The sequence below is a fragment of the Pseudopodoces humilis genome, chromosome 10 (assembly GCF_049639895.1).
Source record: "Pseudopodoces humilis isolate 2021_Gansu_Grassland_sample_001 chromosome 10, ASM4963989v1, whole genome shotgun sequence".
NCBI lineage: Eukaryota > Metazoa > Chordata > Aves > Passeriformes > Paridae > Pseudopodoces > Pseudopodoces humilis.
In genome coordinates this window covers 21,882,182-21,908,203 of record NC_142209.1, presented here as the reverse complement: position 1 = coordinate 21,908,203, position 26,022 = coordinate 21,882,182, and the positions used below count along the sequence as shown (strand labels likewise).

At 45.9% G+C, this 26,022-nt stretch overlaps 1 protein-coding gene across 3 annotated transcripts in view; it reads left to right on the top strand.

The window, feature by feature from the left end:
* Positions 1–26,022, top strand: part of ERI3 (ERI1 exoribonuclease family member 3) — a 130,509-nt gene that overhangs the window by 21,370 nt on the left and 83,117 nt on the right. For all 3 annotated transcript variants that reach the window (XR_001331363.2, XM_005521086.3, XM_014250903.2), the window contains exons 3-5: positions 2,304–2,420; positions 8,576–8,635; positions 10,856–10,947. Coding sequence is in view for 2 of the 3 variants with exons in the window: in XM_005521086.3 (XP_005521143.1) it covers positions 2,304–2,420; positions 8,576–8,635; positions 10,856–10,947 (269 nt within the window). In the remaining variant the exon portion in view is untranslated. The remainder of the gene's footprint in view (positions 1–2,303; positions 2,421–8,575; positions 8,636–10,855; positions 10,948–26,022) is intronic.

Here is a 26,022-nt window from a genome sequence, read left to right as displayed (position 1 = left end):
TCAGTCTCACTTTGCATTCAGCCAGTTGATGGCCCCTGAGGATGTTTGTGGTCCCTTAGGGTACATCCCAGCATTGCAACGCAGCCCTGCTATGAAATCCAGCCGGTGTGTGTCCCTCTCTGAAAGGAGAAATGTTCATCTTGCCTTGCTGTGGGCTTGCCTGCTTCCATTCCTCTGGGTGGGATACAGGCCTAAGGGGCTGTGAGATGCCCCAGACCAATTTGAAAGATGGGATGGTGTTATCCTGAGGTTAAGACTGGCTCTGTTATGGCAGCCTGTCTGTTGACTTCAGACTTTGCAGTCTGTTTTCCTTCTTAACAGAAGTTTGCTGCTTTCAGAGTCTATCTGGCAGCCCTTTTGAGGGGAGGATCAGCTATATCCAGCATTTCTTGCTCTCTTGGGTTTCCATGGGTCCTCCTGGGTGGCGGAAGCTGGTGAGTTTAGCTGCACCACAGCAGGCAATCTGGCTAATACTCAAATGCTTGGCATGTGTCTTCTCCTTCCTTTAGAGCCTTTGGGTCAAGTTTGTTCTCTTTCCTGGGAGAACTTGGTGACTCCCAGTGGGGTGGTATCGCTGTGGGGAAGGATGTGCCCAGCCATCTGCTCTTGCCCATTCAGCACAGCATGCACAGGGTGTGGCACAGCTGACCATGAGGAGATGCTTAAGCCATGCGTCCTGTGCAGCTTCAATGTCTACACCTGGGCACTTCCACACTGTTAACACTTTATTTGATTTTTACATTTTTTCTAATTTTCCAACTCAGGAGCACATGCTCTCCACGTGCCCTGGTCTGGGCTGTGCCCCTGCTGCACTGGGGAGCTGCTCTGTTCTGTCTCTGGGCTCTGCCCACCATGGAAATTGGGTGTTTCTCCTGGCTATGTAAATTCTGTTGTTTCCATTTACCCACCCAGCTTCTTGCCCTCCTGCTGCCTAGTGGGGTGGTGAAGTCATCAGCTCATATGTGTAACCTCACGATAATTTCCGCCTGCAGGTCATGAGGGTTGCAACCACGATCCAAAAAAGTGTGTTAGTTCCTCTGCAGCGGCTGCATTTTTCACATGCTAATTTTACTCACAGGAGTTGGATTTTTTTTTCATTTTTTATTATTTCTTATTTGTCTCTTCCAGATGTTTTCAGGCAGTTTTTTTTGTTGTTAAACTAATTCCGTTCATGTTTTAAAAATTTATGAAAGCACTAATAAAAATGTCAAAGTGGTAAAAATGTTAGCTTTTGCTCTGCTTTGATTAAATTTTGCAAACTGTTTTTGAATATTAAAAAGCAATATTTTTTTTATTCTCTCTCCCTCTCTCTGTTTTTCTCCAGAAGTGATTTGAGAGGCTTGTTGCATGGATATCACTCAGCAGGCTCATTTGCACTCCAGAACCTCGGTGTCATGGATCTCTATTAAATAACATAGACGAATTATTCTTTAAAGACACCAAACAAATTGTCACTTCTCCTCTTACATTAAACTGGAAGGAAGAAAGGGAGTGCAGAAGAAGGGGGGTGAACACAAAGGATTTTATCGCTTTTATTCAGTGGGCGGCTTTTTTAATTTCATGTATATTTTTTAATAATTGAGAAATCCATCGCAACAGGATTTGTTTAAACTTTTTATTAACAGGTCCATGTAAATTTTTGATTGCTGATTATTCAAATAATTGAACATTCTTCTGATGAAGGAACGTTTTTATTTCCCTATCAGCATAAATTGGCTACAAAGAGGAAAATGAAGTGGAGCTAGCTACTGTGCTGTATCCCATAGGGATGGATTTGGGGGTAGCTTTCTGCTCTTCTGCTCAGTCTGTTGGAGGAGGGCAGTCCTCCTCAGCTTCTCCAGAGAAGGAGGTGCAGTAGTCCCTGTTGTCTGTCTGATGGTGTCCTTAAAAGGATGGTGGGCTTGAAAGGTTGAGACTGGTCTTGGGGAGGGTACAGACCCTGCGATGTCCCTGCTAAACAACTGGGAGCCCATTGGGAGTACAGCTTCATATCCTCTGGGAGCAAATGGGAGTGGTGTGAAACCACCTTCCTCAGGTTCAGCTTAGGCAGTGATGTGTGCATCTGCAGTGCTGAGCAGGAAGACCTCACAGAGCCTGTCCCGGCTGTGATGAGCATCAACACTATCTTCGTCTGTTCTGACGGTGTTGGATGTGCTCTGTGCAGCACCACCTTCCCACTTCTGCAGAGCTTTGTGTTTACTTTTGTTTGGGACTGTCAGACCACCTTGCTAGATGGGATAATTTCCAGCTTAATTTCTTGTTTATTTTAAATGAACAGCTGCTTTTCTTTTTGCCCTATTCAGGAAATCATCGAATTCCCTATCCTGAAGCTGAATGGCAGGACGATGGAGATCGAATCCACCTTTCACATGTATGTTCAGCCTGTGGTGCATCCCCAGCTTACGCCCTTCTGTACAGAGGTAAAGTGCAAAGGTTCCCTGGTGCTCCAAGAGTCTCTCTGGGAAGCAGGTTTCCATTGCACCAGAGACCTGTGTCGCCTCTTCATGGTGCAGCTGCAAGGCAGCATGTCATGCCAGCCTTGAGTTAATGACAAAGAGAATAATTTTTTTGTTATTGCAGTAGTGTGTAAAGACCTCCATTTGGATTCATAACTAAGTCTAGCTATGATCTGCTAAGTTAAGATAATTGTATTTACAGCTAACAAATGTCTTGATTGGGTGACCACCAAATAAACACACTCATGTTAGCCAATGTTCAAAATCCTGTAACCTCTTTATGAGCTCTTGCGATTTTGCTGTGTTCCTCTGTGGTGGGGAAGGTCGAAGAGAGCATGGACTGAGGAAAGACAGTGCTGTGCAGATGTGTGGTTCAGAGGCACTAAATGACTTTCCTTGGGCCTGCATTTTGGGATTTGAGAAGTCCTTCAGAGTGGTAGGATAATTCATGTCTGTATTTTAAGACTTTCTTTTTGATGTTGTAATTGTGGGCCACTTGAAATGATTGCTGGAGAAGAGGCCTCTTTACTTGCTTACCCTCTCATTGCCTAGGACAGCTGCTTGAGCTGTGGCCACCTTTCCCAGATATGGAGTGAAGGTGGTAAATGTGATCCCTGAGGGTTCAAAGGAATTGAGGAGCAGACGTTGGGTTTTGTTATTGATTTGGGGTGGTTTTATTTTTTTATTCAACCCAAAAAGTTAATTGTTTTTCCAAGTGTGTTTATCCTCCTTGCCATAATCATCAAAAGAAACTTTAAGTTCCTTTTGCTTTAGACTTTCTTTCCTATCAGGCCATTGGTTCAATTTTGGCCAGATCAATGTCTAAAATACTGACTGTGGGAATCAGTGTATTCAAGTTCTTCATTCTGTCGCTGTCCTGTCTAGGATCATCAACACCATGGTTGTTTCTCCTCCCTCTGTGGCTACAGGCTTAAGCCCACAGAGGGCTTGTCCCCACCTGTACTAGCCTGATGAAAAATGACTCCTCTGTGTTCGGTGGAGTCCCCTCCAGAACCAACCAGCCCCTTCCATATTTTCACACTGTAAAAACAAATACTTATTTTTATTCTCCTGTAACTCAAAACCATCTGAAGGTATTTTATTTAAACTTTAAAAAAAAGAAAAGACTAAGCACCGAAAACATTATTCCCCAGAGAAGAGCTTTCAGAAAGCTATGAATGTGTGAGAACAGAGGGTTATAATGGAAATGGTTTTGCAACCTTAATGCTAGAAGGCTGGACAACTACTTTGGCTGTCCTTATCCCCATGAGACTTGCTGGACATATGCTTGTACAAATGTGATAAATCTCACAGCTTGCACCTGATCTTTGCTAAAAACAACGTCATCTTCTAGAGCTGACCCCAAAATGTCGGCCTTGCAAGTCCCCTAAATTCTGGAGAGAAGTTGTCTCTTTAACTCCCTCCAAAACTCCTTTTTCTGGAAATCTCTCTATTGCATCCTTTCCTCTGTTGCTAAAGACTGCAGCTCTGTTCTTGCACAAGAACCTGCATGACTGGCTTGCTGTGTGCTTGTGATTCAGCTTTGTGAACTGAACAGACTCTCCAGCCTGCTGCAATCTAGGGACATTCAGAAGTTCCCTGAATGGTGACCTTGTGACCAACAGTCAGCCCATCTAATGCTCCTGTACTGCAGTAATAGTTTCTTGGTCTTCTCTTGCTCTCGGGGATCTGGAGCAGGTGTTCGTGTCTCCCATGTGGAGCCTTGAAGAAAGCAAGGATGAGTGTGTGTGTGTGTGTGTGTGTGTGTGTGTGTGTTTGTGGCTGTGTGTTTGTGGCTGTGATGGCCAGGAGTCCAGGATGGGCACAGGTGTCACAGGTGAGCATTCTGCTGCAGGCTCTGCCACAAATGTTGGTCTGGCATCATGTCCAGAGTTGGGTGAAAATGGGCAGTACTGATGTCAGAAGGCAAAATGATTGCAGGACCCCCACCTATTTGTATCAATGGTACAAAAAGGCCCCACTACCAGGTTTGGCAAGTCTTCTGTTATTAACAGCATGGATTAGGAAGCTGGTTTTAATCCTAGCCATGATATTACTGGCTCCTGGTCACCCCCACATTGTACCCCTTGTTACTTAGTGCCCAGCATGGCCCCTGGCCTTCCTGGCTTGGCAGTCCCCTGGCCTGTTGCAGGGGCTGCCAAGAGATCCAAGAGTGAGATCATGCTAGAGGTGTAACTGGGCTTTTTCCTGGGGCCTCTGTATGGGGCTGAGTTTGAAACTCTGCCCTGAGAGCCACAGATGACCCTTACTAAACAGTGGGGTGCTGCTTGGTAGGTGCAGGGATCATCCCTGTGCCACTGGTGTAGGTTCACTTGAGACCCCAGAGACACACCCAGGATGTGCTCTTGCAGAGCTGCTGCCTGAACTGCTCCAGCACTTGTTACTGGCTTTCTGCTGGTTTATGTTTTCTGAAAAATACTCATTTTGCTAAATGCCAGTAAAGGCCTTTGCCTAGGCACCTCTACTTAAAAAGGGTGAGATTTATTGGCCTCTTTGTCTACAAAGAAAGACCAGGCCTGATTATCAGATTGTACACCAGAGACAAGTACTTAGGTAATCAGCAAACTGTCTTGAAGCAGAAATACGGTGGTTTTCCAGATAAACTCTCTAGGAAAGAGAGGGTGGTGTTGACATTATGTGGGAGCCTGTCTGCTGTGCTGCTGATTTCCCCTCTCCCCTCTGCCTTTGCTAAGCAGTAGAACTGCTTGGTGTAGACTGTGTGGAATGGTTACTGGAGTTGCTTGACATTACTCTCTGGGGTTTGGAGCACCTCTTCCATCCCTCATCCTTCTTGAAGACAACAGCACAGCATGGGAAGGGTGCCTGGAAGGGTGGAAAGCTTGTTGCCACCTTCAACAAGCTTAGCTTTTGAGGTGTCTGTGCTCTCCCCTGGATACAGGATGTTTCTCCAACTCCCCACACCAAGGAGCTGTCTTCCAGTGCTGGTTCACTCTCAGACCTCATCTCATCCCCTTTCCCCTGACCTGCTTCTGTAAAACAACAGGTCGTGAACCTTGGTTATTGTGAAGAGTGAGCTGAATGCTTAGGTGGAGAAGATAGAAAGCGTTTGCAAGTTGTTAAAAGTTGTTATTAGGTGCATAAAGCTCGTTGTGCCCTTTGGATGATGCAGATGATTTTCTGTGGTGCCCAAAAAAGTTCTTGCCAGGAGCTTAAGGAGATGCTCCCTCTACACACAAGGTGCTTGTACAGATCTTTTCATGATACTTTGCTCTCTTTTTATGACTAATTTTTATTGATTTTTTTTCCTGAAGGAATAGACAATAAAAATACAAAAAGATAAAGGCATTCTAGCTTGCTTATGTTCCCAAGTACCTCATGCTTCTTTGGATAACCAGTGAAATTTTACAATTGTGCAGTTTTATGTTTTTATACTTTTTCAAAGCTGCAAGACCAGATAATGCTGCAGAGATCCAATGCACTAGGTTGGATGCGGCAGATGGGCATAACTGATAACAAAAAATATCAGAAAGGAAGAGAGAGTAGAAATCTGGTCCAGTTTGAGCACTCTGTGACATGTATTGCAATGTACCTATGGAGCAGGTACATGCCTCTGTATTCATGTGTGTGATTTCTGCAGCCTGAATCTTGTGTGCGTATACTTGGCAATGTGTCCTTGTACAGACAGGCTGGTACTTTGCTTGGCCTGGCAGAAAAGGACAGGAGTTTTGGGCAAGAATAAGCAGTGACTCTTGGTGGCACCTCTGCATCTGCCTTCATATCCCTCCCTCCTCCTGATGGGAAGTGTCTGGATGAGGCTGTTATTCCCTGTCCTCCCATGACATCAGGAGTGCAGTGCTCCACAGATACAGTCTTGAGGGTGCCTGGAACAGTAGAAACCATTTGCATCAGTACTGGCTGAGATAGTGAAAGGTCACCTGACATCCTCAGTACAGAAAAGACTTGGACCTCTTGGAGCAGGTTCAGAGGAGGGCCATGAAGATGAACAGAGGGATGAAACACCTCTCCCGTGAGGAAAGGCTGGGAGCTTTGGGAGCTTGTTCAGCTTGAAGAAGAGAAGGCTCCCAAGAGACCTTATTGCAACCTTTCAGTACTTAAGGGGGCCTATAAAATAGACTTTTCAGCTTGGCCCCATTGTGACAGGACAAGGAATAATGACTTTATACTAGTCAACTAAGTATACAGAAGAAGATTTTTACATTGAGGGTGGTGAAGCAGTGGCACAGGTTGCCAGAGAGTCAACATTCAAGGTCAGGTTGGACGGGGCTGTGAGCAACCTGATCTAGTTGAAAATGTCCCTACTCACTGCAAGGGAGGTTAGAGTGGATGAACTTTAAAGGTCCCTTCCAAAACAAACTGTTCTATGATTCTGTGTTCCTTTCCGAACACACCTTTCAGTCACTTCCAGAGATTTGGGTTGAACTTCTGTCTGAAAGGCAGAACCAGCACTTTGCAATAGGTGAGCTGTCCACCTCTGCCAGAGGAATGCAGTGGAGAGAAAGAGGGCAAGAAAAGCAAAAATTATGCCAGTGAGCTTTAAAAACTGCTCTAAAGAGCCATGTGTTAATTCCTCAAATCTGTTTGCTTCTCAGAGTATGGAAGTTTGTAGCAGCTGTTAACCCAATTAAAATACAGATTAATATATAAACAGTTTCTGAAATATAAGAGTGTCTGTGTCCCTCCACTTTCTTAAAATTCCACTTCATAATGGCTTGATGAACTTGAGAAACACACCTAGAGGAGCTCTGCATTCTTAAAATTAAAATACTTTCCCTGAAAGGTATGTATTGCCATTTCATGGGAATCACTATGAGAAAATAATCTTTCCACTTACAGTTTATTCAGTGAGACAGGTATTTGGTATTCATTAAATGTAATTACAGTTTAATCAGAGTTTAATATAATTTCTTTTTCTATCCTCCAAGTTCAGTGTTGTAAGCTAAGCAGCCAACAAAACTGAGGGATAGAAATCATTTAGCTTCCTTCAGTTGCCACATACTTAATAAAGCAGAGCCCTGTGGTTTGTGAAAGGACTTATGTACGACTAGGTTGAGCTGGTCTGTGTGGAAGAGTTTCTCCCGAGTGATGGTGGGGCCATCGGTATCTCTCAGCTGGATGCTATGGCTTCCAGAGGTGTGGATGCTTCTAGGTTGTGCTTGACCTTTATTTTATGAAAACGTGTGAGATGTGTAGCTTGAGGAAAGTGCCATATGAAGTGAAATCCCATAGTGTGGACTTGTTTTAATAATGATTTTTTTAATTACTTGGGTGCATCGATGGCAAGCTACTGAACTCCAATATTCAATATGTTAAAGGACAGTTTTGTCAGTTGGAAGGCAGACAGAAAAATTATCTGTTTTCCATGTGCCTCAAGCTCTCCTGGGCAGACACAGGCAGAGGCTCATGATACTGCATCTTTTAATGCATGTATTTAGCTTTGAATGGCTGAGCAGTCTAGGAGCAGTCAGTAGGAGTATCTGTTAGCAGGACCTCTTCCTAAGGAACCTCCTGGAAAAGAGACTAGAGAGGGTTCTGGAAAGAAGTGCTTTTCTTCAGATTTCATTCTGTTATTTTAAATACAATTTTGAACTGCCAAGGAATGCTGTGATGGACAATGGGATGTACACATGCTGGCTGTCCAGCTCAGGGGAGGATGACTGAGTCCACTCCAGGTCTCACTTACCAATACTCCTCTGTTTGGTTCATCTAACACTGAAATTTTGGTGTCCTCCTAGCAGAGGAATGTCCAGACACCTTGGTAGTTACCACTGCCTGTGTACATCAAGGCAACACCTAAACTGCTGAAAGGCATGTTGAAAAAAGGGAATCATGCTGGTGCATGACACTGCTCCCCAAGTGGACCCTGCCATGCTGAGAATTTTGCAGTTTTGTGATGTGAGTAGGAGCACCACTACATTTCTGTGTTTGGGATGAAGCTGTGCCCTTGCCTGTGGCTGGGGAGCTGCCAGGGTCACTCTGCTATGGCTGGTTCCTCAGCAACATCCATGTGGATCACAGGAGCACGTTTTGGTTGCAGAAAGATGGACAGGAGAGTAGACCTCTCTAATAATCTTTTGAGTGCTGCTCTGGTAACTGCTTTCCGTTTGTCTCTGTTTCAGCTGACTGGGATTATTCAAGGCATGGTGGATGGGCAGCCGAGCCTCCAGCAAGTGCTTGAGGTAAGCAGAATAACCTTTAGTTCTCAAACTCTGACCTCTGGTCCTGTAGTCCCCTCTTCATCTCTTTCCCTGCACCCTCCCCTTTCTGAGAATCGAACCGCGTAATTTGACTATGATTACAGCTTCATTAGAATAACATTTGCTGTCACACTGGTGACACACTGCTGAGATTATTGAACCATTGATCTGTCATCTCCAGCTGTTCATGTCAAGGGTGCTGACAAGATATCCAAACTCCTGCCAGTAGATAGGAGAAGAGGCGATTCTTTCTTGAGCCAGTTTTAAAGCACCAAGACATTACTCAAGACCACTGCTCCTGGAGATTCTGCTTTCATTTATTTTTCCCTTCCCTCAGCACTTTATTAAATTATTTTTTTCTACCTATTTAAATGCTCAATAATACATGTAGTATAGAAAGAAAATGCTTCTGAAATCTAATCTAAAGGATGTGTGAATGCAGATACAGCCCTAATAATACCATCTGCTTAATGTGGAATTCCTAGAGCATTTAAGGCTTAATTATCTTGGAAGTATTTCTTCATCAATAGCTTTTATTGGCAGTCAGATAGTGAAGGAAACCTCCTCAAGCAGAGCCTGCTTGGGCTGCAGGTTGGTGTTTGATGCGTTGTCTCTGTCAGGATTTCCACTGCTGTGTTACCTAATTGTTCCTAATCAGAGTAATTGCAACAATTGCTTATCTGAGGAAATCAAATTAAAGGTGTTAAAATCCTCCATGGAGACAGCACTTGATGGGCACTCACATCAGGGAGTTTAGAAAGGTTACAACTGCTGTCCCTAACTCCCGGCAGGCTCATGTGAGGCTTGCTGGGAGATCGTCTCAGCCAAAGGGAGTGTGGCTGAGAGGCTGGGTGCCGCTTTTCCGGGGAGTTTCACTCAGAGGGTTGTTGTACAGTCAGTCACAGGAAGAAGCATCGACCCCTGGCAGGAAGGGCTGTGGCAGTGACATGAGACTGAAGATGGTGCTCTGCAGAGGTGATGTCTCTCATCCGTGCAAACCCCCAGCTCTCCAGAGAGACATAGCAGTCTTGCTTGTCCATAAACATATAGATGCATGTGCCTGTTTCCGCCAGGAGAAGAGCCCTCTTTGCCTGGATGGATGAATGTAGATCACTACTGGAGTATTCCAGAAAATTATTTGTTCTGTTTCTATGAAAGCTTCTTAGAGTATGGAAACGATTATGTGGAATTTTTTTTTATTTGGACAGAAAAGGTGCTCATACAGCAGTATGCTTGTAGGATAAAATGAGATTCAGGTTAGGCAGCTTCTGAGGCATGCTGGTTTACTCGGGAGTAGAAGGTGTGAAGCAAGGGAAAAGAGAAGGGATTTCTGTTGCTCAAGCATTGAAAATACTGCTAGTGAGGTTGTGTAATAATAGTTGATTGCCTGCCACTCTAAGATTGTGGGCAAGTCATTTGCTAGTTTTAGCTGGAATAAGTGTCTGTGCAGGGCTTCTGTCTATGCAGGGCTTCTAGTCTAGGTTAGTTCCTTAATCCCTAAGGTGGGTTGCATCCTCCAGGTTAACACAGCCCGTTTCTGAAGAGGACCCAGAATATCTGTCCCTGTGGGAAGTTGATCAGGAATAGTGGATCCACTCTAAACCCACACTACCCTGAACAAGCACTTCTTCAGAACTGTAAGAAGGAGAGAGGGATCCAGCCTGGAGAGGAGGGGGATACCTGGCTTTGCTTGTTACTTCTACACAGTACCTATGTGTACCCATCCCTTCCATTTTTCCCTCTTCCCATATCCCCCTGGTGCTATATGAATTAGAGTATATGAGAAATGCTGTAGGGGAGGGATGTCATCTCAGTATGCCTGTCTTTTCTCCTCACTGGAGGGGACACAAGTTATGTTCCCTACGAGCCTCTTTGGTACAGGGAGAGGAGAAATGCCAGGTAACAGCACAGTTGTATCGTCCTGTTAACGCTGCACAACTTTCATCCCTCCACAAGCAGAGCTGCTGCGGTGTCTGATAAGATCATCTCTCTTCTGGTTGCCTGATGTCTCCTATCAGAAATCTTCAAAGGTCCAAACGTGCTGTTGTTGAGATGGCAAGCAAAGAGAGAAGAGAGAGAGGGAGAGGTTGGATAAGATCACAATTTTCTTCTCTCTTGATTGCAAGCAGCTTATCTGAGTTTAACTGTTGTGGCTCGGCCTGTCTCTGAAAAACTCATCCCCTTTTCTTGCCTTCCTTTCAGAGGGTTGACGAGTGGATGGCAAAGGAAGGCCTCTTAGATCCCAGCGTCAAGTCGATTTTTGTGACCTGTGGAGACTGGGATTTGAAAGTGATGTGAGTATGGGAGGGAAGGGAGATTTTACTGGCCTTTATTGCTCCATGCTTGCCTGTAATGCATATGTCTTTGTCCTTGCAAGCCTCCAACTGTTCCTAGTCATTGTTTCTTAGGGAAATTTTTGTTTGCCATGCATAATTGGGAGAGGAGAGTTGTTTCAGAAGACAGGTGGGTGCTGGGCAGGGTGCAAGATCACTGCCTAGGATATTCCCTGTAGTGAGTGAAGCCTTTCAGAACCCCAAGAAAAGTTTAAACTGGGGCTTTGTGACATTTTGCCTTTTATCCAATATACTTTCCAAAGGGATGAATATTTCTGAGTGCATACATGGATGATCAAGTGATGATCCTTACCTGACTTCCTGCATTTAAGGCTTTTTCTGTCATTTTGGCACAGTAACTCAATATGAATCACAAAGTAATCTTTGGAACAGAGTATAAGCCAGGTCTGGCATGCTCCAGTGGTGGTCTTATCGTTAAGGTCATCTTCATCAGCTGGGTGAATATCTGGCAAGTAGCAGGTGGGGACCTGCACTAGGATCTGCAAGTGTCAGTGTATGTGCATGTTTTGTTAGAAAAATAGCTAGGCCAAAACCTAAAAATATTATTATAAGAATGGAACTAAATGTCCAGAAATTAAATTAGTTCAGTCTCCAAAGTGTTTGCAGATCAGTGTCCTATAGAGCTGAATTCCCTTGGATTTGTATAATCTTGCTTCAGCTTTCCATTTCCCTGTGGTGCTGGATAGACTCCTGTTGTTATCACACCAGTAAAGCATGGGCTTGACACATCCCATCCTAAACTGACAGCCACAACTCGTTAGTAGTGTTACTTGGTTTTCACTGTGACATTGGTTTCCCCAAGCTGGAAGCCTAAATAAACTGCACATAGTCTAGGAGCAATCAGCACTAGTTCTTCCCTGACGAGTAGTCTTTGCAGAGTGGCAGCTCCTTGCCTTTTCTTGGTGTGATTAGTGGAACAGGAGATATGGGGTCCAAAGCTCAGCACAAGCACTAGTGGAGATGAGAAATTGGCTCCAGACAGAGACAGAAGGGCGGTATTTGAACTTTTGAGTCAGAATCTGGGTCTCTGCTCAGGCTGTGTCTAGAGCTCATATATATTGCAAGTTCCTGTGTTAGTTGCTTAAATTAGGAGTGAGTTATTTTTCTTTATATATCATGTTTAAGCTTCTGTTAGAGTCGAGCACAATTGCTGTACTAAACTTATGTTTCTCATGTATTCTATTTTCTCTGTTCTTTACTCTTGTATTGCTGTTGTGAGAGTCCAGTTTACCACTTTGTTGATGGTTGTGAGAAACAGTTATCTTTGCTCCAAGCCCATCTTTCCATCGCTTTCACAGTGGGCTGACAAGTCTCAGGTAATGACATCCTAACTTGGTGTCCATATGGAAAGAGCAACTTGGATGTGTTTGGTGGCTTTTTTTTTATTTTTTTTCCCTTCTTCTTCAGAGCTCTACAGCAGGCAAATAGAGGTAAAGATGAGCCCCATTTCTGGTGAGCTATTGGGGTTGTGAGGTGAGCTGGCTCAGAGGGACATGCTGTTCTGGAGTGGAGACACAATATTCACCATTTGCAGTGGTCTCTCGCATGGATTGTCCCTCACTAGTCAGCTGGAAAAGAAGACTCCACTCCTGGCCATGAAGTTATTGCGAGTGGTTCATTTCTCCCCCTTCCTTTTAAATTTTTTTTTTAAACCATTAACTTCAGAATTCAATCCTGAAGCATCTCCAGGGCAAAGCAGAAAATACATTCTGTGTTTCCAAACACATGGATAGCAGGAGCCTGGCTGCAGCTGCCTGGTGAGTAGCACATCACACTGCTCCATCGCCGATTGGAGCTGCAGCGTGTAGCGTCACATCTGATTAGCACCGTGCCAGTGGATGAGGCTCGAGTGAGGACTCCCTGCCAGCTCTGACTTGTCTCATTTCCCATTACTTTTATCCGTCACCACAAATGCCGAGTCTCCCTCCTGAACTAATTAAGTTTGCATGTGTTTAGACACATTGCCAAATAGGGTTTAGCAAAGCAGAACTGAGCATCTCTTTTTAAAGAGAGAAAGCAGAGAGCTGAAACAAGGCTGCTCAGACAGGGAGATGGAGCCTCAGAGACATAGAACATCCATGAGGTATTCCAGGGAATCACCCCATGCTTGCTGCAAGACCTTCAGTGTAGTTGATGCTACCATGTTGAGACCACACACTGGTCACCAAAGGCATTGGGGCAGTAGGAAGGGAGGTGGTGCTGTTTGTCCACATTTGGAGGAGTGTTGTTGGAAGCATTACATGGTAGAAACCTGGCTGGGTTCCAGGGGAATTGAGGACACTGAGGTGAGTGCAACGCTTCCGGGCTTAAGGAGCCAGCATTTGTGACAGGTCCACTCCTAACTCTACTCTTTCTTTTCTCAGCTTCCTTAGTAATGACAGCTGATTGCATAGTTTGCATAGCTTGCATAGCTGCTTGCAGTCCTCTTGCCCATACATTGAGTGGTTTAGAGTTCCTGTCCTCCGTTGTCCTTAGCTTGGCTGGTAAACCATGCAGCTTTGTTCCTGGCTTCTCCAGCAGTGACCTGGACATTTAGTTTGGCTTCTGTCTGCATGTGCTGTTCTAGAGCTGAGGCATGGTGAGTTCTGAACTGATCTGTCTACTGTGAGGGCTTCCAGTAGGTACCACTGGTAGGTGCCAGGGAGGCACAGTGGGATGAGCAACTTGGATGTAGGAAAGTGGCTGTAACAAGGAGGAATCTTCAAGCCTGTCAGTGTTGGATATAGGGATAAGGTGGGGAAATAGCTCTGCCTAAGCGAGGAGTTGCAATGTGTGTAGCACTCCTAGCTCAAACAAAGGCACCAGAGGAGCAACGATTGTCAGGGTACTGCTCTCTGCTGATGGTGTCTGGCACTGCTGAGTCTGCAGGATTCAAGATGTAAACTCAGCTGCTAAAGGATCAGTAAAGCCTCTGCTTGACTCAGGTATCTTCAGGAAATGAGGTGCTGTGTGGCTACAGATTTGGTTGCTCTTGAGCACTGGAGCTTCCTTGGAAGACCACAGAGCTGTTTGTCTGTCTTCCCTCAGACAAAAGGGAGCACTAGTCACAAGGAGCTGGGTGCTCAGAACAGGAAGTTCTGGGTGCCCTGAGTACCAAGCATCTGGGAAAGGCTTATGGAGATTTAGCATGAGTCAAGGTCCTCGACCATGCTGTCAAAGGCTTTGTCATGGGTGTGGTGCCCCATCAGAAGGTGCACCTGTCGGAGGGATTTGGTTGCTGCTGGAGAGAGTCCATTGTGTGAGAGGGCTCCTAAATGGAGTGCTGATCCTCTACTGGCTGTGCTTGGATCAACCTGCTTTCAGTTCTTGGTGTGTGTGAATCAGGCTGGAGTCGGGGAGACAGCAGCTCTCCTGCCAGCCCTCCCCTTCCCTCTTGTTAAGATGCAATTTCTTTAATGAGGAAAACCTCTTGAGTAGGAACATCACCTTTCTTGAAGGCTTGTCCTGACAAGGCAGTTCAAGCCGACAGAGTCGCATATCAACTTCAGCAAATATCAGTCACTCATTACAGAGACTCTTCTCCCCCCCACCCCCCAGCAACACCCCTCATTCCCAGACAAGGGAATGAATCACACTTCTGCTCTTGAATACATCATGACAAGTCATGGTTCTAATGAGAGAGGGCCATTCATTCTGGGTGGAAAGTTCCCTGTGTCGACTCAGAAATGTTATTAATTAAAGAGAGCTACCTGAAGCAAAAGATGAAAGGAGCACCAGACCTGCCAAGCTAAAATATGAGTGGGGATACAGCCTCGTTAGACACACGGTCCTCAGGCCTCTGCATGCTCAGTGGGAGGATTCCTTTAGCCTGTTGCAAGGAGCCATAGTCCAACTTTAACAGCTCCAGGGATGGATTCAGATACCAGTGTCGTCTGCTTTAGTGCTTGGACCTCATTCTGCACCTAGGTTGGAACTGACACTAGTCATTAAGCAAATAGCATTGATGTGGCATTGGGTGGTGAGGGTAACGTGCCTCTGAAGGGGCTGAGGGAGCTGCTGACTGCAGGAGACGGGCTTAGTGGAAAAGAGGGTACTTAGTATCTGCCAGAGTTGAGCCCTTGTAATATAAGCTCTTTAGTGTAGTTTATCTGTGCTGAAATGTCAAATTGCTTTCCTCTGTGTGCGGAACCAGTTTGTGGGCTCTTAAACACAATGTGAATTAATCTTGGCAACGAAAGAGGCATTTTTACCATGTGTTCATAGATAAAGAGTTGAAATACGGTGAGGTTAAGTGATATGCCTGTGGCTGTGCAGGCAGGCAGAGGCAGAGCTGAAGTGTTATGTCCCAGATCTCAGACCTGCACCATAATGTCAGAAGCATCAGTTAATCCTTCTCCTTCTAGATTTGGATTGTTCTGTAAATGCACTGAGCATAGCTAAAAGTACATGTAGGCTTTGGTCTATATAACTCTGACATGAAGATGCTTGTATTGCACTTACTGTGGCTGATCAGAACCTGCTAATTTATGTCTTCACAGGAAACTACTGCTCAGAAGTTTTTTATTTTCTTAAATAAGTGTTAAAAGGCAAATACTCTCTAATATAGTGATAAAACATAGTGAAGTGTCTCGAAATGTTTATAGCCCTTGGTGTTCTTCTTCGGTTGGATATTAGTAAATTCTAAGCAGTAAATTATACCATTGCTTAATTTTGTCTTACTGTTTTAATTCTTTCCTTGCAAGTTACGCAGGCTGGGGAGGATGCTTGTCTTCTCAGACCAGCTCCAAATGTGGCAATGTTTTGAAGCTGTTCCAGACTTCTGTTCTGGACATTTTTGAGATCAGAATGGAAAAGAATTGTTGGTGTTAGTGTCCTCTGTATGTGCTGTTCTTTATCACAGGACCAGGAAGGGGTTGGTAGACTCTGCCTTGGAGAGAAATTTCAGATGGCCACTGACTGGAGTGAGTGGGAATGCTTGGGTAGTCATGAGGAAAGGTGGGCTGGCTGTGTGGCAGCAGGGCAAGAGGTATGTTCAGAATTGAGAGTAATAAGAAAGATCTGGTAACTGAAAGATAATAAAATAATTCCTTTCCAACTAAGATCTTTGGATTAGCTTGGTGGTGTTTTTTTAGTGGGGATCATTTTGCTGAACAAGCTTATGCTGTATCTCTTCACACAGTTACATTGGCTGAACAAAGAGTGTGGTGTGAACTACAGTGAAGGGATGGGACTGAGTATCCAGGGTCAGAAACCTTTTGAGTCAGCTTTGCTGATGGAGTTGTTCATGTAATTACATCCTAAAGTGCTTTGCCAGAGCTAAGCAAGGGAGCCTTGTGAGCACTTACAGGGAATAGCACTGACCCCATTCACTTCTGTGACCCTGCAGTCCAGCTTTTTGTTTTTAAAGAAAATTATATCACTTATGCAAAAAAAATTTGGATTTTAAGATTCCCCTTCCTGCTCTTCTGTACATTCTTATTTAAAATGAATATACCAGGCTTGACTTCTGTTATCCTTATGTACCAGTTACCCCGGCTGTCTCCTGTTCTTGTCTTTATTTGAAATTGGTTGCTTGGGTTTCTGCAAGTTACATTGTCCTAGATGTCTGGGAGTGCCTTTGGGTTAAGCTTTAGATATGAAATCTTTGCATAGAGATCATCATGCAATGGACTGTCACCTTCAGGTCTGATCCTTATCTGGCACATCATAGCAAAGACATTTGTCATAGTCAGGGCTATAGTGGCTACAGATTTATTGAGCTGTGGTGCCCAGTGCACTCTGGGGAGCAGGACTCTTCTACCTGGGAATTAAGACCAAAGAAGTTGGAAGCAGCGTGAAAGATGCTGGAGAAACTTACAAATGAACTTGCAGTGTAGGGGAGAATGAAATAGGCATTGTATCTTGTGCTTTATTTCCAGCACTGAACCATTGGGATGGAGTAATAAGTGGAGAAGGTAGATTTTCTACCCCTGGGTAACTTAACTCAAGCTGTTTGAAAACAGTCACACTGAATTGGATGTAAATCGATGATCTCAATGTCATCTGCTCATTGAGTAGGGAGCCATGATTCCCTCTGCACCAGGAATCACTAGGGTGAATTCTATGTCCAGCATTTTAGTGAATTCAGGCAAAATGGTTTCAAAATCCATGGATGTATAATGGGTACGTGATAAAAAACACACCCTAGCCTCTGTCTGTATGAGATCCCTCTAATAGCAGTTCATGTTTGTGGTGGTTCTGTGCCCCAGATTCCTTGGGGAATTGAAAAGTTGGTTGGCTTGGGACTGCAGAGGACAATCACTTGAGGACTGTTTGCTGTCTGAATTTTGTTTGTGGCATATGTGAAAAACAGGATTAGTTCCACAGAGTGTTCACTTTCTCTTAAAACAGCTTAATTTTTCTAGTGTTAGACAGCCATAGTGTTTCATGCTGGGTCTGAAGTGTCAGCTGTCTTCTTTTGGATCCCAGCTCTTCTTACTTTGCAGCTGAAGCTGAAGTTGTGTGTTGGCACCAATGCTATCCTCTCAGTGGCTTGGCTGGGAGAGATCTGCTTATGGCTCCTCTGCCTGGAGAGCTCTGCTTGAAGCTGCCAGCCTGGGAGCAGCATCCTTCCTTTTTCACTTGCTCTGCTGTATGAGTCTATAGCTTTCTTGAAGATGTTTTATTTTGTTTGGATGTTTCTTTCCTTTTGGGAGCCATTTTCCTGGATGGGTTCAGTCTTGTTCCTCCTGAGGCTCCTGGCTGGCAAAGACCTACTGGGCCATCTTGAGGTCATCCCTGGTATTTTCCCTCCAGCATATTCTCATGTGCCTTGTCCAGTGACACCGTATCCTCAGGAGTGGATGACCAGGTGCATGCAGGACTTGGGAGGACACCAGAGCTGCAGACTAACTTTTTGAGCTGAGTCCATTTCATATTGGAGTCACCTTTTCTAGTGTTTGGCCCAGGTGCTGCCGTCAGCAGCCTGGCACCCCAAAGGCAGTGTCATGTGCTCAGACATTGATGTGGACCAGGTATTAGCACTGATGTGAGGCATATGGCAGTGGTTAGTAGAAGAAAGCAGAATAGAGAAGTCTGTGGGAAGAAGACAGAGGAAGCAGGGTCCCAGAAGCTCATCCTGCCCAGGAGTTCATCCTGCCTTGGTCCTACCAGCTTTGCCTCTCTTGGAGCAAGGATTTCTCCTCCTCTCTGCCTGTTGCCTACACCCTGGGACACCCTTCATTTTTCCTCCATAGGTGCCTCTTGGTCATCTCTAATTCCTTGCTTCGGTTTTTCCACCTGAATGTTGAACCAAGTTTCAGTGTTGACTGTCAGCCAGCATGCCCAAGGTGCCTGGGCACCAGCTGAGTTCAGTTCCTCATCCCTGCCTGGAGTCACATCTGTCCCTCCAAAGCGGGTGGATGGAGTAGGCTGGTGGGAGGTTGCCAAGACCTCTCCTCCAGCTCACAATGCTCCTAGCTCTAAAGAGAACTTTTACATTTTATGGACCATTTAGCTTCCCAATGGTGATCCTAATTCTTCACAGCATGTATATGCCATTTCTTGGTTACTAAAAGGCCCTCTGAAAAGGAGCTGCCCTCTGAGTCAGAGCTCTTCCATGCAGTTAATTGTAGGAAGGTTTTCCTTAGACTGCAAGGCTTAATATTTCTAAACTCTCTCTATGCTAAGAGGGTGAATTAATACCCAGGTTTCCCCATGGCTGCAGAGACTGACCCTTGTGCACCATCAGTAGGCAGGCACGGGAAGAGCACTTACACTGGGAGTAGTTCAGACTTGGAATTGTTGGAAGGAAGTCCACTTGGTTTCTGCACAAAGCTCAAGAGGGCTTTAAAGGTTTCCTGGCCAAGTGTCTCAGTCTTTCATCTCTATATCCTTATTTCATGTGACACTTCAGGTGCCAAAGGAGCCTCCATTCCTTGGGGGCCCAAGCAAGCACCATGTTTACTGGAAAAGGAGTGATTACCTTAGACTGACTGACAAGTCAGCCGAACATTGGATGGATGGACTGGAGGTGGTTCAAGCAGGGAAGTTCTTTGTCAAGTCACTGTGCTCTGTATGAGAAAACAGAGGCAGCAAGCCATTAGACTGTGTATTTCAGGTGTGAGGAAGCTGCTGAGGTCCCCTGGCATTGTGAAATGCCAAGTGAAATGTTACTGCCATGCGGAGCACAGCAGTGTGTTGGAATTAATGAGTCTGGTGTAGGAAGAGCTCATGTGAACAGTCTGGAGGGTTAATGTGTGAGGGTGATAGACTTAGGCAGGGGTTTGTCATCAGGATTGCTGTGTTTGGGAAGCACGTTCTAATGGCAAGACCACATGAAAAGAAATTGGGACTTGCAAGGAGAGCACTAGAAGTCATCAATTGCCTAAGCTGTTTTGCGTTTGCTGCAGGCCTGAAGCAAATTGCTGGCTTAAGGGGCTCTAAGCACCTGGGTCTTGCACTGGATTTACAGGTAAGGTGAAATTGAGAAGGGGCTAAGTAATTAATTCCTCTTCCTGTGACCAGGATGGGAGATGATTCTGACTTGCCACTTCTCCTCAGAAGTTGCTTTAGAAGCTGGTAAGGACTCTGGTTGTGAAACCTGGGAAGCAAAGAGGATCCCTGGGTGCCTGACAATTCCTTTTCTCTCTTGGTTCTTTCTTGCAGGCAGCCTCAGGCTGCCTGTCTCTTTGTTAAGAGAGTGACAGCAATGTGACACCGTGAAAATAATTACTAACAAATCACGGTGGTGACTGCAAACAGCTCGCTGTCTTCAGAGGCATGTCAGAGAGCATTAGAGCAGGGCCGTGGGAGCGGCAGAGCGGCTAGGGGCTCTTTCTCTGCTCTAGGCTGGGGGAAGATCTTCAGAGACCTTTGGTGCCTGCCACCCCCACATCATTCCTTCCTTGTTGGCTCTTTCTTTCCGCCCTTCCCTGCCTTTGCCATCAATAATTAAGCCCATTAATTGCACAGTGAGTTTTAAAAAGTTGCTAATGGTAAGACAGGGCTTCTGCTTTCCCTGGATTCAGCAACCAGACACAGAAAAATTTAAAAATTCTGGAGAGGTATCATGGGCAGAAGCACATCCAAGCTGTGTTTTTCATCTTGCAGCTCTCATGTGTTGCCCTGGGCATTAATGTTTATTAGCAGCATGCCCCTAGGAATTCATGGGCTGCTGCTACAGTTGAAGAATGGCCCATGTTCTTGTCCTCAGGAGCCTTCAGTCTTGGTGAATCTGAGGTATGTTTATATTTGTGCAGAGCATCACAGCAAATGTGCAGTTACTTGGCATGTCCAGCAAAAACAGTAGGCAGAAGAATGAGGATGTTCCAAGATTCAGTAGAGAAAGTTCAGTGTGACTGAAGCTGCAGGTGAAAACAATCCTTCAGGGAATGAGGAGTGAACAGGTCACGTGTGAGGAAGGTGGCTGGTATCAAATAGAGCAGCTGGGGGAGTTTCTGCAGGGATGAGCCCCTGTGGCTTTGTTGGAGCGGGGACCCTTCTGCAGGTCTGCATAGTCTGAGGGAAGCTCCTAAAACCTCTCGTTATATTGATTATAAAGCTCCCTCCAAAGGATGGGTCTAGCAGAGATACTGATAGGAAACTGGAAGGCAGCTGCTGGCTGAAGCATCCTTCAGCAGCATTGATAATCAAACCCCTGGGCAAGCTTTGAGAGGGGAACCCTGCCTCCCCTCCCCTCCTTGTTCCTGGTGGTATTTCATGCACCAGTTTGAGAACAGGCCGTGCAGTTTGGCAGGGCTGTAAGGGGAGGCAGAATGTGCGGATGGAAGCCTGCTCCCAGACGCCTGCTCTACTGTGCAGCCTTCATTCCCATTCCCTTAGTTACTAAAGTGATTTTCCTGACTGTCACATCTGTAAATAATGTTGCTGGCGTATCAAGCTGGATGCAGAGTGGCGATGGATGGGGGAGGGCTGGCGCTGAGGGTGGCCGTAACAGCCCCTCTCCCCGACTCATACAATATTTATGCAGGGCTGGGAGTCAGCGGCACTGACCTCTGGGTCGTGCTGTTAAACAGCTCCCGCAGCCCTTGCATCCTAATTGCTGCACTTGTCCTTTGCTCTGGAGGATTCGCTGCTCCTTCTCTCTGGTGAAGCAAATACTAATGGCAGCTTGTGCTTGGAGGTGGGAGCAGTCTCTTCCCTATGAGGAAAAGACAAACTTGTTTTCCCCTGTGCGTGTGTAATTTGCACAGAAACCTGTGCTCAGACCCTGCTACCCAATGTGCTGGTCTCCCCAGTGCTGGCAGCATGAGAGCCCATGAAGCTGCTCTGCGTACAGTTTTGGGTTGTGTATCGTCAGAGGGCACAGAAAGGCGGTTTACCCCATCCCACTGGCTTCTATTAGGATTTCTCTCTTCCTTTTGGTGGGGAGTGGGAAGAAGGAGCAATCTCAGAAGTCAGTTGAGAGAGTAGAACTGGGTGATGTGGTGCCAGAGGAAGACAGAGATGATGCCAGGAAAGAAGAGGGCTTCAAACAGGGTCACAAAACAGAATGGCATCTTTTCTTGTAGATAAATTGTCTGCTTCAGTGAGTGTAAAGAGAGATGATGCAGAAGGCTAGAGACTCCCTCTGGATGAGGGGCTCTTCCCCTTGCAAGTGGTACAACCACAACTATGGCTGAATGTGGAGACAGACGTGGCAGACAGGGGTTTTCAGCTGATTTGAGTAGTTCAAGAAAGCCCAAAAGACAAAACTTTTGATTGCTAGAGCTGCCATGGTTTTCCTCCGTGCCTTCTGGCCAGAATCTGTCCTGCTTGGGGCTTCTGTTGGTTCTTTCTTGCAGGCCTGAAGCAAATTGCTGGCTTAAGGGGCTCTAAGCAGGTGTCTGCAAGTCCAGTGACCTGACTGACCACCCACGTCCCTTATCCTGCCTTCCTGGGTTGGCAGATCCCCTCTGTGACTGGAAAAGTGCTGTTCAGACTGGAGACTAATGGCCTTTAAGTGACATGATTGTATTATCTTAAGCGTCTATAGGCTTTACCATTAGGCACTAAACAGTTTATGACTCATAGCAGAGAAGCCCTTGTCCTGAAGAGTTTATATGCTAAATGGTCTGGACAGGCAAGGCTTGGAAGAGGCAAGATTTCCTCTTGCCTGTCGGAGAGCAGATCTAGAGAAGGCCTGCGACAGGACATGTCTTCTTAGTTTAGAGTAGCACCTTGTCTCTAGGTCTTGCATGTTCAGGTTTCCTGGAGAGAAATACTTCTGCAATGGGATTTGTACAGTGGGAGGAGAATCATATTTAATTTTAGCTTAGTTTTTGAGCATGTTTTGGTTTTGAGGGGGCTTAGACACGATGTGTTGTGGGTACATCCATTTTATCAGTTATATTCCCTTACTCAGTGCGTAATTACAGTGTTCTGCAGCAGGAGTCTGAATGCTCCCTCTTAAAGCAGCTAGTATGCAGAGAACCATGCGATTACTAAATTAGTGTATGAAAGACTTATTAAGAGACTGTATAGACAGAGAAAGGACACATGCTCTGTGTAATCAGGCTCTGCTGGAGCATGATTCACAGAATAATTCAAATAGAGATCTCTAATCCAACCACCTGTTCCAAGCAGAGCTAACTTCAAACTTAGATTGGGTTGCTCTGAGTTTTCTCCAGATGAGTTTGAATGTCTCCAGGGGAGGAGAGTTTGCTACCAATCTGTTCCAATGCTTTATTACCTGCATGGTGAAGAGTTTTTCCTGATGACAAATAGGACATTCACCTGCTGCAGCCTGTGATCATGATGCATGACTTTCACTGAGAACATAGTATTCAATTTTGTACACTCCTCTTCATAAGATGCTGTATGATGTCATGTTTAGTAAGCAGACGGACTCTCACACCAAGTTTATATGTAAAAATCAGTTGTAGGGGTTTTTCATAGGGTCAAGTTCCCAAGGCTGGGGAGGCAACCTCAGCCTCGGAGACTTGGCAGTTTCTCTTTTCTTGGGAGCAGTGTCATGCATTTCTGATGTCAAAGGGAAGTCCACCTAGTTGTTCTCCATGTCTGGAAGGGATGGTGAGAGCATTTGCTCTACCCCTCCACCAATCTGGAGTAGTGCAAATCTTCAGCCTGCTGCACTTTTGATCTCAGCTGAACCATGGAGTCAGCAAGCTCTGGTTTCCTGCATGGATATTAAGTACTTATTTAAAAATCAAGAAGCTCAATTCTCATTCTACTATCCCTGGCTGTTTACAAACTCCAGGTAAAGTTACTCTAGATTTACTCCCACATGCCTAGCAGCAGAATCAGACCCAGTAAATAGAGCTATGAATCTTTTTAAGAGAAGCTGTTAAGAAGTAGCACATAGATTTATTGTAGCATCATGTGTGTGCAATTGTTGATGAACATCTTCTGTTGGGGGCTGTATACCTGCTGTGTTACAGCCTTGCTTTTAATGTTGAGATAGCATCTCTGCCAGCATCTTGCTGATGCACAGACAGATACCCATAAATGGGCCAGATCTCACTTCGTGTTAAATGCCTTCATGTTTCATTAAGGTTGATGGCAGTGGAAGGCACACAGTGCTTTGCAGGATGAGCGAGTCACAATGAGCCACCTGCCCTATGTGCTTTTTGTGACAGAATTATGTCCCTAGTGTATACGTTGCTCTGGCTACAAAAGGCTAACACCCTTTTCCATTCACTGGCTCGCCCCTTAGAAAGCAAGGGTCTTGAGGTTCTCTCAAATTTCTTTGTACCCAGCAAAAATTTGGAGACTAGGGATCACACTGTTAGCATGTGATGGGTGTTCAGATATTTCAGCCAATGCTGCTATGAGTCCCAAGTGTTAAGGCTTGCAGCTTGCCTTTTAGGCTTCCTAGACAGGAATTTGTCTAGTAGAGAGAGAATACAGCTCTGTCCAGAGTTGGCATCACAGAAAAAGAAAGATCTGAAAGTGCCAGGTATTAGCCTTGCTGCTTAGCCTGTGTTTTTAGCCTCATTACACTAATCCAATTAAAGATTGACAGGAAAAGAACACACACTCCAGTGAAGGGGTTTGTGTGGCAACTGCTTTCCTTCCTGGGCATCTGGAGTGGCCTAAGTTATGTTGTGCATCACCACACCTCCTCGGGCCCTGCAGACCCACTGGTGCCTCCATGTGCCATGGTGTGTGCTCTTCTCCTGCATCGTGTCTCTCTTATTACTAATGGAGCATGGATGCATTTTAGCTGCTGGTCAGCCCTCATTAATATCCAGAGATGACAGGTTGACATTTGTAAAGAAGACTTGCATTGACCTTCATGTTGTGCATCGGTGCGGTTGCCATACAGTGCCCTGTGCTGGATGCTTCTCCCTGTGCTGCCTCGGGAACGCATTTGTGTTAGCAAAGGGACAGACTGCTCTGTAACCCTTTGCTGCTGTCAGGAATGCAGGCAGTATGTCTGGATGTCTCTGCACCCCTCTACCCATTCCAGGACTGGTTGCTGTAGAACCTCTGTCCGTCTGTCTGTTCATCCATCCCATCCATCCATCCATCCATCCATGCATCCATTCGTCCCAGTGAACAGGACTGGAGGGTGTTTGGGTTGCACTTGTGGCTCCTTGTGGAGGTTTGTTATTTGGGTACTGGGGCCTTAATGGAAGACAGCTTTATGCCAACAGCAATGACCCATCTCCATCTTCCTTTTCCTGGCTCTTGTCTGGGGAAGCAGCAGAAGAAAAGGCTGTACTGCCCAGGCATCCTGAATGCTGTCAGTTGCCTGTCTCTCCCCCAGCCCACGCCATCCTGGCTTGAGGACTGCTGCAGCCTGCTCAACAATGACATTTATTAACAGAGGGGGCTTTGAAAAAAGGCAGGCTGCTCCTGCAAAGGCTTCTTGCTGTAACTCTGTCTCCTCTCACCAGCCCGTCTGAGGCAATGGCTGCTGGTGTTGAAATTCATTAGTGTTACCTGACAGGCGATGGAGGCTTGCTCTGTCTGTTCCCACTTCCCTGCTCTCATGTCCCTGCTTCATACATGCTGATATTTAAAGGTGATATGTGGCTCATAGGCTTGTTGCACTGTGACAAGTCTGGGGGTGGTTGAGAGAACTGAGAGGGTGGAAGGAAAGCAAAGAGGGAGGGAGATGGGACCTGTCTCAGGGTTTCTGTGAAAGCCCAGGGCTCTCCAGATATACTGTCTTTCCACAGCTTCTGCTTGTGATTTTAAAGTACTGGCACACAGGTATGGTTTGTTCTGCACTGATGGGAGGCAGAGAGAGATGGCACTGTGTGTGCTTGGTTAGAGTGGGGTGCAGCCACCTGGCAAGGGCTTATCTTGTGGAAAGCAAGAGCAGGTGGGCTCCTCTGGCCTCTTGGCTGGTCTGTGGGGCTGAGAAGTGTGTGAGTGGAGAGCCAGAGGTTTGCCAGGGGGTTTGTCCTTCATATTGGACAGAAGCCTGTTTGCACTGAGTGGCAAAGTACTGAGGAGTAGACACCTCCCTGCCAAAGCTTTCGGTTATACAGGAAAGTTGTCCCAGTCTAACCTCAATTACTGGGATGAGAGAGTTGGGATTTGGGGATTTTTGTGGAGGTGTATGTCAGCATGCTTCAGATTTTGTAGGCTGTGGTGTGGCTTGGGCTGTTCTTTGTGCCTGGGTCACTCTACTGTGCGTGGGTGCTGTGACATCCCCCTGACAGAGGCCTCCTGGTGTCGCACTGTGGTTTCAGCAGCCTGTAGCTGCCTCTTTGGGAGGGTACGGATCTACCTAAACTGCTTTGAATTCCTAGCTTGGCCCTATCTCATGTAAGTACAGGTTATGTGCAGACACAGGCAGCTTTGCCTGTTGCAGTGCCATTTCCCAGCTAAATCAGTCTTAGCATAAATGGTATTCCCTTGCTAGCTTGTGCTGTTGGGAGAGGACACCTAAGCTTTCCTCTTGGCTGGGCAGACATGCTGTTCGACATCAAAACAGAGCAGCACCTCTGAGCTGTGTGGTCCAGGGTGTTGACCAGCCTTGCTTTGAGACAGCTCCTCTCTTTCATCAGGGTGCATGCTGTTGTGTGCTTCAGCATCCAGGCAGCTTCCTATTTCAGTGAAGGATTTCCAGGGCAGTAGCCTGCCAGCGCTCTCCTTTGCAGCCCAATGCACAAGTATTGG